Source organism: Gossypium arboreum, chromosome 5, assembly GCF_025698485.1.
Source record: "Gossypium arboreum isolate Shixiya-1 chromosome 5, ASM2569848v2, whole genome shotgun sequence".
Taxonomy (NCBI): domain Eukaryota; kingdom Viridiplantae; phylum Streptophyta; class Magnoliopsida; order Malvales; family Malvaceae; genus Gossypium; species Gossypium arboreum.
The window spans coordinates 30,153,567-30,166,722 of NC_069074.1; the positions used below are offsets into that span (position 1 = coordinate 30,153,567).

The window sequence follows — 13,156 nt, forward strand, 5'->3', positions numbered from 1 at the left end:
CAAATTAATATAAATTACATTCACGCTATTACCTTAATATTATCGAGAGCTTGATCCTTGTTATTATCAAGAATATGATGCCATGACTTGTAGTTGATAGGCAACAGATTGGCATTTCGTGATATAATGCCCAAGTATCTTGCTAAAAGTCGAGCTTCTGATCCAATAGGCTGACCGTGATTGTTTCTAGCTACTTTGACACTGTAACACCCTCACCCGTATTCAACGTCGAAATAGGGCTACGGAGCATTACCGAACTTATAACACATTTTAAATATACATTTCACATACAATTAATCAAATTATATACATTTCATTCACAACAATCAATTTATCCCTAATACGAGCCTACAAGGCCCTAAACATGCATTGGGAGTGGTTTGGGACTAAACCGATAACTTTGGAAACTTTTTGAACACTTAAGAAATTTTCTCAAAAACAGGGGACACACGCCCATGTGGCTGGCCGTGTCTCTCACACAGCCAAAGACACGCCTATGTCGCAGGCTGTGTGGACATTCGAAATGGGAGCACATGGCCGTGTCCCAACCCGTGTCTGACCCCGTGTAACTCTCTGACTTGGGTGACACGGCCAACACACACGCTCGTGTGCTAGTCCGTGCTAAACCTGTAGGGTGTACTGACTTATACCACACGGCCAAGTCACACGCCCATCTGTAAGGCCGTGTGGAGCATACTGACTTAATTTTAATTTCAACACTAGGGGACACACGGCCGTGTAACATAACCGTGTGTCACACACGACTGAGACACACGCCCGTGTCTCTACCCTTGTGGACAAAAATAGGCTATTTACCAAGCCATTTCGCCACCCAACTTGCATAAACCTACAACAAACCAAATTGGCACAAAACATGGCACATATAGGCATTCAACTACTCTCAAACAAACGTCATTTATACCATTTCCAACATCAACCAATACAAAACATATCAGTACACAATATGCCATCTAAAATTATACCAAACTCAGATGTGCATTACTGCCTAGATTCATTAGCATATCAATATTCATATTTCAACCATTTGCTATCCATAATACTAATTTATCACAAGCATCACATATCCTACATTCAAAACATCACACAAGCTATTTACACAAACATATATATATACATGATTTAATCACCCAAAATAACCCAAAATAAGCCATCACTAATGGCTATAAATATAAACCAAACTTAGAACATTCACAAGCCAATTCAAATGGCCAAAATCATTATCAATTCATAACCCAAATGACCATAATCCTATACATGCCATATGACTAAAACATAAGCTCAAAAGTACCAAAGTGGTAGTAGGATTATGTGACGAAGTCTCCGGCGATCCTCGAATCCGAGCTAGCTTTGAAGTCACTAAAAACTATGGAAAAATAAACAAAGTAAGCTACATAGCTTAGTAAGCTCGTATGAAATAAACTCAATCTTAACATGAATATACAAATCATCAATTTGAACATATCAATATGTAATTCATTTAACTAACAAACCTTTCACATTTTCAATCATAATTGTATATATGAACTTCACAACTTCTTCGATTTAAGCTTATACGGTTCATGTAATACCTGTACCATTTCGTATCAATCTTATACACATCCATATCTTTCATTTACCCATTGAACCATTCGGAATACTATCGGATACATGGGAAACTCACACCCGAAGTGCCACATATATAGCTGAAGCTATCTCAATCTCATATCACATAAACTACTTACACTAGAGCTATCAACGAGCCTGCTCATATAAGCTGTGGGTCAAGACATAGCTACACGGTGCTACTCACACAAATTGTTAAGTATTCGCAACACATGCCGGTATACTCAGCCAACGGTAGGACGTATAGGACCTGCACCTGGATCACATAATCATATTAATCCCCTAATGACATGTCACTAGTATCCAAATCTATTCCTAAGGTTCAACCGAGATTTCGAATACCAAATCGTCGTCGAATCATTGTCGAACATATCCATAGTCTTGTAATTACAGTTTATGCAATATCAAAGCATTTAAAATATATTTATAATGAAATTTATCACATACAAACTTACCTCGGATGTAAAAACGACGACACGAGTCAACTAATCCGAGACCTTATTCTTTCCCCGATCTAAATCCGTATTTCACTTTTCTTGATCTATATAATATCAAATTTAGCTTATTTAATTATCTCTCTATTCAATTTAAATCAAAACACTCATTAAAGCACATTTTCACTTTTTCCCCTAATATTTTAAAATTTTTACAATTTAGTCCTTAAGCTCGTAAAACAAAATTCATTCAATTTCATCACAACCCAAGCCTAGCTGAATATTTATCATCTTATAGAAGCCCAAAATTTTTATTTATTTCATATTTTAACCACTAAATTTACACATTTCACAATTTAGCCCCTAATTTGCATTTTCATTAAAAATCACCTAACAAAACTTATATATCTATCAACAAGCATTCATAATCTATCAAGAAAATTCAAAATACATGCTTATTCATCAATGGAAACATTCAAAATCTTTAACAATTTTGCACATTAGTCCTTGGGCTAGCTAGACCTAGTTGCAATAATCTCAAAAAACATAGAATCATTAAAAACGGGACAAAAATGGTCTTACAATTGAACACCAAAGTGACTGAATGCTTCAAACCCTAAAATGTTTTCTCCCCTCTTCAATTTCAGCAATTAGAAAGAAAGATGAACAAAATTTGGACTTTGGTTTTACTTATTTTTAATTTCTATTACTAAATTACTTATTTAACCTTCGCTATTAATATTAAAAACACTTAATCTAATGTCCATATTTGTCCATTTAATTAAAAAATGGTAAAATAGCCACATAAATCCCTCAACTACATAATTCCATAGCCATTTAGTATCTTTAACTATTAGAACATCACTTTTGCACTTTACGCGATTTAGTCCTTTTTATCAAATTGACTAACCAAACGATAAAATTTTTAAACGAAACTTTCACACAATCATTCAATCATGCTGTAAACATTAAAATAATAATAAAATAATTATTTTGAATTCAGATTTGTGGTCCCGAAACCACAGTTTCGATTTGACTAAAAATGGGCTGTTACAGACACGCTTGATAGAATTTAACTCGTATAAATCTTTTAATAGCGTACGTCCTCGAGTTTTGCGCTTCCCACCACTTTCAGCTAAAAAAATGCTATATTATAATATAAGAATTTGAAACAAAAATCAATAATAAAAGTCAACATGTATGTAAATTAAAGTTAACATTATTTTAAATTTCTGCAGGTTCGTCAGTTGTATTCGAAACATTCGAAGATCCAATAGCAGTCTGTTGTTTACTATTTGTTCCTTCCGAATTTGGAGAATTTTGAATAATACTTAGATCTCGCAATCTTCTTGTAAGTATTTTATCTGCAATACATATAAAATAGTTGAAATATTAGTAACTAATTAAAACAATAATAGTAAAGATCAAGATTTAAATTATAATATTACAGGAGAACCAAATCATTAAATTTAAGTTAAAAGGAAAAAAAAAGATGTTACCAAATCATTCTCCAAATGTTGATTTATAAACATTAAAGAAAAGGGTTATCATATCACAAAAGCCACTTTTTGCTGCTTGTAAAGTGGCAATAAAATCTCCTAGTTTTTCTATTAAATTGGCAAGCAGAAGTTCATGAGCGCACACACACACGAGAAAAATGAAAAACTCATTTTTTTTTTCCTATAGATTTTCAAATAAAGCTTGACCCCTAGAACATGCTCAAATCCCTCTTTCTCTCTCATTGTGACATAATGCGTTGAAAATATGATGAAAGTGGAGAAAATATTACTTGTAGACCACATAATTTTAGTAACATAAATTAATAAAGTATTTAGCTTTGTATAAATATATAATATTTAAAATATTATTTTAATATTAAAAATTAATATAAATATAAGGCGAATAATATACATGAAAATGATTCAAATAGATATTATTTTTAGGTAGAATTGGACAAGGATGAGAGGTCCTGGCCTCCAAAAACAACCCACTAAACTATATGTCAGTATATATGTCACTCCACTCCACTTGGAAGGTTTCCCCACTCCTATATAATTATACATACAATGTATATACATACACTCCAATCCAATTAAAAGGCAGGTTTCCCACTTCTATTCTATCATTCTAAACCATCAAACAAATTTACACATTCCGAGAAAACTATGAAAACCCACATATTTTCTCTGGTTTTCTTCTTGTTTTCAGTAGCCCAAGGATTGAACCCCAAATGTGAGACCCAAGATCAAGGTTCAAACCTCCAAGTGTTCCATATTTACAGTCCCTGCTCACCCTTCAGGCCCTCAAAGCCACTGTCATGGGAAGAAGATGTGCTCCAAACACAAGCCAAGGACCAGGCCAGGCTCCAATATTTGTCGAGCCTGGTGGCTAAGAAATCTGTGGTGCCGATAGCTTCTGGCAGGCAGATTGTGCAAAGTCCCACTTATATCGTGAGGGCCAGCATTGGAACCCCACCTCAAACCTTGCTTATGGCCATGGATACTAGCAATGATGCCGCTTGGATACCTTGCACTGGCTGCCTTGGCTGCTCTTCTACTGTCTTTGACAATGCTAAATCCACCACTTTCCAGTCCCTCGGCTGCCAAGCTCCTCAATGCAAGCAGGTAACCTCCCAACCTTTCATTTCTCCGCAACTTCCTATGAATGCCAAAACCCCATCCATCTTAAGATTTTACACAGATTTGCTCCAAATGTGGAAGTTATTTTTGTAAAGTTTCGGCAGCCAAAGGGTGCAGGAGTAGTTTTTAGTTATTTTTGTAAATTTGATGGGGCTTATTTTATGTGATGCTTGTTATTTTATATTACTCACCAAAATTAATTAATACATTTAAATTAGAAAAATATAAAGATTAAAAATAATTTAATTAGAAATATTGATTAAATTTATAACTTTATGTATATTAAATGTAGAATTTAGATAATTAGATTTTACTAGGACCTTTTAGATGTAGATTAAAATTTTAAAAATTAAAAAATAAATATATTAAAATTAAATAATTCAAAAATATATGAATTAAATTTAGTTAAATTAAAATACAAAAATTAAATTACTTTCAATTCTCAATCGGAAATAATTTATTGGTTTAATACTTATTAAATGTAAATATTTAATATTGATTTTTTAAATATGTTTAGCTGTTGAATTAGCTTTTGACTGATTTAATGTTTATTTGACTTATTATACCCATCCAACATGGATTCACCACTGATTTAGGATCCAATCTGATTTTTATCCTTAGCTTTAATAAATGATTGCTCCACTTTCACTTTCTCTCTTCACTAATTACATCCACCTGCACGAATGTGGTACCAAAGTGAAACAGAATATGGACAAGACAATCCCAACATCTGCACCACTTTGATCCATTGCCAATCTAACAACTTTCCATGTACCTTATGAATCTAATATCTTAAAAGCACTTGCATGACGTGATGGAGTCAGGTACAAAATCCCAGCTGCGATGGCAGTGGCAACACTTGCATATTCAACATGACCTACGGGGGTTCAACCATTGCAGCAAACCTCTCACAGGACACATTCACCTTAGCCAACGACTCTGTCTCGAGCTACACTTTCGGTTGCCTGCAAAAGACAACCGGCAACTCGGTGCCACCACAAGGTCTATTGGGGCTCGGCCGAGGTCCATTGTCCCTTCTATCTCAGACCCAAGACCTGTACCAATCCACATTTTCATACTGTTTGCCTAATTTTAGGTCCGCCAACTTTTCTGGGTCATTGAGACTTGGGCCAGTTGGGCAGCCAGTGAGGATCAAATACACCCCATTACTGAAGAACCCCAGGAGACCATCGCTTTACTTTGTGAATTTGATTGGAATTAGAGTTGGAAACAAAGTTGTTGATATCCCACCATCTGCCATTGCTTTCAATCCTACCACCGGTGGTGGCACCATTATTGATTCTGGTAATTTTTGCCTTTTATTCTATCAAAATATTTGCTTTTTTAAAAAAAAAATTATTTAATTTTTATGTGATGCAAAATTATAAAATAATATAATATATTATATAATTAAAATATATGTTTATTAAATTAAATTCAAACTTTAAATGTTGAATTTTTTAAAGCTATTTTTTGTGTTAGGCATAATTCCAATCTTATCAGTTGTCTTTAAAGTTGAGAACATAATAATGACAACATGTTGCATTATTGTATTCCAATTGCAACTGTTGAATATAGTGTACTTACTTTTGATTTTTTTTTAAATATTTTCATTAAATGCTTCATGAAATTTAATTAAAAAAAAGCGTAATTTAAAATATCACAATAATTTTGGCATCTAAAATTTCAGGTACTGTTTTCACCCGGCTAGTTGAACCAGCCTATGTAGCCGTCAGAGACGAGTTTCGAAGACGAGTTAAGGTGGCCAACGTAACATCTCTTGGCGGTTTCGACACATGTTACACAGTCCCGATTGTGGCTCCGACGATAACATTCTTGTTCACCAACATGAACGTGACATTGCCACAAGACAATCTGTTAATCCACAGCACTGCAGGCAGCATCACATGTTTGGCGATGGCATCGGCACCGGATAATGTGAATTCTGTGCTGAATGTGATAGCCAATATGCAGCAACAGAACCATAGGATCCTTTTCGATGTGCCAAATTCTAGGTTGGGTGTTGCCCGTGAGCTCTGCACCTAAATTGTAGCTTTGTTCCCTAATTTATTTATCCCTGTGTTCGTGTATTTTATTGTGTGACCATCGTATTTAAAGTATTTTATATTTATGTAAACTTAAATGTTTTTAATAATTTGCAACACTAAAATTTGATATTTGGTATAGTTGTGTTGAATTTTTGTACAACATATATATTACTAAAATCTAAGTCTATTTTATTAATAAATGGTTGGAAGAAGTGAGGGTGAACTTCTTTTTGAGATATTTAAATTAAGTTTTAATCTTGGAATTAACATTATAGGGAGGGTTTTACCAAAATACCACTCCCAGCCTGAACAATATTAAACTCAAACAATAAAACAGATGATGACACTTGTACATATAAAAAAAATGTAAATCAAGATTTTGCTTTTAAAAAGAAAATTTCAAAACCATCGGCTATGGCATATTTATCCAAGAACTGAATTACGTAGTTCAAGTTTATTCAGCTCAACCTGTAGAGGTGAATTTAAGGGGGTTGACATTTCTCTAAATTTCTAAAAATAATTATTAAGTCCTCAAGTTTTAAAATTTTTATTTTGATATTATAATTAGTATTTTTAAAAAAGAGATAAATTTGTGTTTGATCCCCTATATTTTTTTAAAATTTGATTCCTTTAATAGAATTTATAATTTTAGTTTAATTTGAAAAATGAATACAAATTAGTATCTAAATATTAATCTGATAAAAATAAAGTTTAATAATTGCAATACCTAAATATAAATGTATTTAAATATTATTAAGTAAAAAGCTTAAATAATATAAATTGAGCATTTAATTTTTTTCTAAATTTTGATAATAAAGATTATCTCGAATTTAAAATATATTGTTAAAATAGGCTCGATTTGTACTTTAAACATGTATATTTTATAAAAATACCCGACCCTCTTATTAACAATTCTAACTTCACTCCTACCAACTTTGAATTAAATTTTTAATATTAAAATTAATAATATTATTTGAATTTGATTGTATAAATATATAAATATGCTCTCAATATTTTATTAAGTAGTGAAATGGACATTTTAAGATTCAAGCCTGGTTGGAATAGATTTAGGTAAAATTTTCAGAAAATTGAGCTATGGGCTGGCTCGATTGAAAATGTCCATAGGTTAGATCAAACTCATGTATAATATCAATGTTGTACATAGTTGTTTAAATATAATTTAATTCTATTTAAAATATAAGCTTTAAAATTTTTAAATTCAACTATATTTATAAATAATTAATTCAAGCTCGATATTATTTTTATAATTTTTTAAATATAACTTATTAATTTAATATATTTTAATATTTATATTAAAGTATTTTATATTGTTAGATTTTTTTGATTTTAACTGAACTTAAATACAAATAAATAAAAGATTTAAACAAAAATGTATGGGACATAAAATAATGTAGAGGAAAAGAAAAATTGGGATATCAGGGGTGTCACTGCTGCTGACACTGTTTAGAATTGTTGCTGCTGCTGAAGGGTATTATATAGGATCATACATTTCCCAAATCCCAAACTGCATGCAAAAGAGGAAGTGAAAATAAATAATTTTTTTCAGATATTAGTTACACTAATCTATGAAACTCCGATGAATATCATATATGAATATATACAAGGTTAAAATTTATTTAAAAATTCATACTTCGTAACTGTCTTTCGAATGTGTTGAAGAATTTATGAAAAATGAAGAATTGGAGTAATATTAATATACCTTGGACTTGTATCACTTTTACTCCTCTGAATCACTTTCTTCTTCTTCCTCTGAATCATAGATGATTCTATTATCAATCTGAACAAAAGGGATGCGAGCAATGTTAGACTAGTCTTTCCCTTAATCCCTTCTGCAACTTTCTTTTAACAATGGACAGTCATGGATATATAATTCCAACAAAGACATAAGCATGTCTCTTCCGGGCAAACATTTCAGCTTTGGAAGTTTAACAATGGACAAACATTCAAGGAAGGGAAGGTTTTGAAAGCCCTTGGAAGACAGGGTTTCGACATTTGGGAAATCGCTGAAGGCGAGTTTGCGTACAGAACAAGGCAACATCATGCCGTTCCCTTCATGTGGAAACATTACCCCATCTGAATATCCTCCATAGATTGCAAGTCTTTTAAGAGAAGTGAGCTTATGGAATCCCCAATGGATCAGTCCTTCAAGAATTTCAGGTTTTGAGATTGCAAGCGAAGTCAAGTTTGTAGGGAAACCTTCTTCGGGAAAGGTTAATAAACATGGACAGTTTGATATCTCCAGTTCCTGAAGATATGTAAGGCAATGCAGGCCATTTGGTAGAGCTTGGAGTTTACGGCACCAGCTTAGATGCAGCACACGTAGGCCGGTTGAGGGCAACCTGGAAACCGAAACCAGATTCCGAAAGCATTCGATATGCAGTTGCTGCAGATGGCTGAGCTTGTCCAATCCATCTGGCAGATACTGAATTTTTTCACACCTGGCAATAAAAATGGACTCAAGGCAAGTGTTGTAGTGAACTGAATCTGCAACGGATTCCAGCATTTGGCAAGTGTCTATCCACAGGTGTTTAAGCCCCACAGGTAAGTAGCCACTTGATGATAAATAGGCCAATTTTGGACAACTCCATATCTTCAGATGTTGAAGCTTAACAGGTAAATCACCTGCTGATGATAAAGATGCTAGAGAGTGGCATCGTTCAATTATCAGATGGCTAAGTAAAGATCTTCTGCTGATGTTCATTCCATCTTCATCTAATAAACACTTCAAATTATCACAATTTTTTACCACCAACCCTTTTAGCGTAAGAGGCAAGTTATCGTGTGAAAATGACAACAGTTTCGGGCATTTTACAATCTCTAGCTCCCTAAGGGATGTAAGATTGTACATGGTTGCAGATAACTTCTCTAATTTTTCACAATGCTTGATTCTTAGATGTTCAAGACTGCAAAGTGTTTACATTTGTTGCACCTCTTCTTTTTGCTCTCCTATGGATATCCCCATTGAAACAAGTTGAGAACAGTTCAAGATTTCGAAATTCCGGAGGAAACTTGATCGTGCTAACCATCCTGCTCCATTGTGGCACAAGGAAGGAAGCTCTCTACAACCACCGACCCGAATAAACTCTGTTTGTGATAAGCCTAACATCAACCCTTTTAAACAAGAAAACCATGTGATATTTGAGAGAGTGGCCTTCTTGATTGAGCAAAGGTCAAAAGAGCCATCATGTCTCACTCTTTTGCAGCCAACAATTTCTATTTCATACAGCCTGGAATGCTGTGGAACTGAAACTTCCAATAGTTGACAGTCATGGATCACAAGCTTTTCTAAGCAAGGAAGATAGCTTGGTAAGCTTCCCAACAGTTTGGGGCATTTCTTGACAGAGAGATCACGGAGGCAATTGAAGTTTCCGGTTTTCTCATCGGCTTGGTATGTATTCCACTCCTTCAACTGTGGCATTTCTTCAAAACGAAGAATCTCTAATGCTGGAAATGCATTTGAGCAATTTCCTCCATAGAACTCAACACCTATCTTATTGACATAATCCATTCCTTTGACATAAAGGGCCTTCAAAAACGGCAGTTGTCCAAGTGCAGGTAATGAAATACACTTGTGGCAATGTTCAAACTCTAAGAACATTAAATTTTTTAATGAACAATCTCCGATCCAATTCGGGAATGTCTGACCACCATAACACTTGATGGAGAGTTTCTTAAGTTTCTTATGCGATTGAAGTAAGCTCAACACTTCTTTTTCGACTCCTGCGTTTTGTAAATCACCTTTCACGTCCGCAGTCCATTTCAATTCTAGATCATCAAGACTGAACTTACTGAACAACATAGCCTCCGTTGCATCTTGAGCATTGACAAGATGTTCCAATCCTGAGATAGAAAGTTGACCTTTGAGATCAGATAAATTCTTCAGCTCCCTTATCTGATATCCAACTCCTTGGCCTATAACAAAGTTGGACACTGACTGGAGATCAATCAATTCACCGATTCCAAACGGCATCCCTTCAATTGAATTAGCATCAGTAATATCAAGACGCTGTAGATTGGCTAAAAGTCTCAAATCAGACCGTAAGTGTTTAAGGCGATCGCAGCCTCTCAACAACAATGTTTGTAAGTTGAAGAGTGTACATATAGATTCGGGGAGGCTTTTGATTTTAGTGTAAGAGAAGTTAAGGTAGCGGATATGTGTCAGATCACCAATTGAATCTGGTAGCTTGGTGATGTAGTACCCTTCGAGAGAGAGCACTCTTAAGCATCTCAATCTCGGCAACAAATCGATAAGAACACTGTTAGATAGGTAGCAGTCTCCATCATTTGGCAACATAAATGACATAAATGTTCGTAAATGCTCTGCATCACCGAATGTATGGAACCTTTTGAATCCATTATACCTACTTCCGATGAAGGATGAGTATCGAGCACAGCTCGAAATTTTCTCATCACCCTCTAGTCTAAAGCATATGTCTCCTGCAACAGATCGAGCTAGATCATTGATGAGGTCATGCATCATAAACTGAGATTTATTCCTGCTAGATCTTTGAAAGAAAGACCTTGACACAAGATCTTGAAAGTACATGCTACCTAGTTTTTCGATTTGCAGCCTTTTAGTGTTTACTTGTTGCAACATTACTTCTGCCATCCATAACAGCACTACTTCCTCCTCTCCGAACTCATAGTCTTTAGGGATAATTGAGCAATACGAAAAACATTGTTTTAGATGTTGTGGAAGGTGATAGTAGCTCAGCCTTAGAGCTGGAATTATACCACTTTGCTCTTCTGATGAATTCCATATCTCATTCTCCAGTACAACTTTCCATGCATCTGGATCAACACTAGTTCGAAGCAGGCCTCCGATTGTTTTAGCTGCTAAGGGCAAGCCTTTACACTTCTTCACAATCTGTTCTCCAAGTTCTTTCAAGTCCAAATGACCACTGAAATCTTTGGCTCCTATGGAATGTTGAGCTAAAATGAACAAACAATCATCATTTGACAGTTCTTTCAATGAGTAATCCGGAACCGTTTTCATAACTGATGTGACGTTCTGGTTTCGCGTTGTCACAAGAATCTTGCTTCTCGAATCCCCTACTTCGAAAGGAGATCGAAGGATGGTCCAATCATTGTAACTCATATTCCAAATATCATCCAAAACAAGCAGAAATTTCTTTTTGGACAGCTTCTCCTTCAATTTGACTTGAAGCAAATTCAGATCATTTACATCATTGCATGATGCATCACAAGTGACCGACTGCAAAATCGATTTTGTTATCCTAATGATATTGAAATCTTCAGAAACACACACCCATGCTTTGACGTCGAAAAGATCTTGGACCTTATTATCATTGTAAACTAGTTGAGCAAGAGTTGTCTTACCAATTCCTCCAATGCCAACAATGGGGACGACAGAAACTTGAACGTTGGTATCACCATCCATTAAAAGCAAATCAATCACTACATTTTTATCATATTCTCTACCATAAACAAGAGCTTCATTCACCAAAGAACTAGTTGGTGGTCTTTCAATGACTCTCTTAGGCCTACCAACATCAAGCTCTCTTAATTGCAACTCATTTTTCCGAGTGATCAAATCATCCAATCTAGAACTAATGGCTTTAATCTTGTTCATCATCTTATATCTAAACAAGAAAGCATTCGGACCAAAACTTGCAGTGAAGCTATGAATGATCTTCCTTACCTTACTTCGGTGCGCTTGTTTATCTTTCTTTAACTTGTTACGAAGAGCTTCTGTAGCAAACTCGTCCAAGATGTCGTCGACGTCGAAAGCCAAGTCTTGGAGCTTGGACAACCACATCTTCACATGCTGGTCCTTCAATTGCTTCTCCTCTGCATCAGCAAGCACTGCATGGACAGTCCTCAGTACTGTCTCCAGCTTGTTAAGTTCCTTTTGAACCTGTTTTTCAGTGGCGAAGTGGAGGGTATCAGGAGAGACTAAGTTGGCAAACAAGGCCTCAAAGAAAGAGGAAATGACAATTTCTCCAGAGAAGTACATGGCTCAACCTTGAGCAGCACTGAGATGGGAATTGATTGATAACTCAACAATAAGGGGTTGGATTAAAAGTGTGAAGGGACTTAAGACAGAAATTCTGTCATTTTCTTTTGAGTTTTCTATATATTCAAATATGGCTGGATGGACCCCCACTGATTGAAAACAAGGCTAAAAATTGTCAAAGAATCAAAACTTTGTGTTGACTTTAGGGATGAGGATGGTTCAATATCGTTTCGTGTAGTAATGAATGACCAAATAATTTCAAGCCAATTCTGTTACTTTTAAGCAATTTTTCTCTGGTGACACCAATGTCCTATCCAACGCCCAATACGCAAGTCAACTTGATGGGGTCCAGGCTTAAACATTGTATTATCCATCTTTTTCTTTTTAACAAATTTAATTTTTTTTTTTAAATTT

At 34.8% G+C, this 13,156-nt stretch overlaps 3 protein-coding genes across 3 annotated transcripts; 1 reads left to right on the plus strand and 2 right to left on the minus strand.

Moving 5' to 3' along the window:
- Positions 1-4,079: 4,079 nt before the first annotated feature.
- On the plus strand, positions 4,080-6,944 carry LOC108450731 (aspartyl protease AED3-like). Its single transcript, XM_017748481.2, has 3 exons — positions 4,080-4,681; positions 5,521-6,001; positions 6,387-6,944. Exons 1-3 carry the CDS (start codon positions 4,223-4,225, stop codon positions 6,740-6,742), a joined length of 1,296 nt encoding a protein of 431 aa, XP_017603970.1. The 5' UTR covers positions 4,080-4,222; the 3' UTR covers positions 6,743-6,944.
- Positions 6,945-8,426: 1,482 nt separating this feature from the next.
- On the minus strand, positions 8,427-12,876 carry LOC108451456 (putative disease resistance RPP13-like protein 1). The gene has a single exon (XM_017749145.2). It carries the CDS (start codon positions 12,740-12,742, stop codon positions 9,680-9,682), a length of 3,063 nt encoding a protein of 1,020 aa, XP_017604634.1. The 5' UTR covers positions 12,743-12,876; the 3' UTR covers positions 8,427-9,679.
- On the minus strand, positions 8,585-9,613 carry LOC108451455 (putative disease resistance protein At3g14460). Its single transcript, XM_017749143.1, has one exon. The coding sequence runs from the start codon at positions 9,611-9,613 to the stop codon at positions 8,585-8,587; it is 1,029 nt and encodes a 342-aa protein (XP_017604632.1).
- Positions 12,877-13,156: the final 280 nt, after the last annotated feature.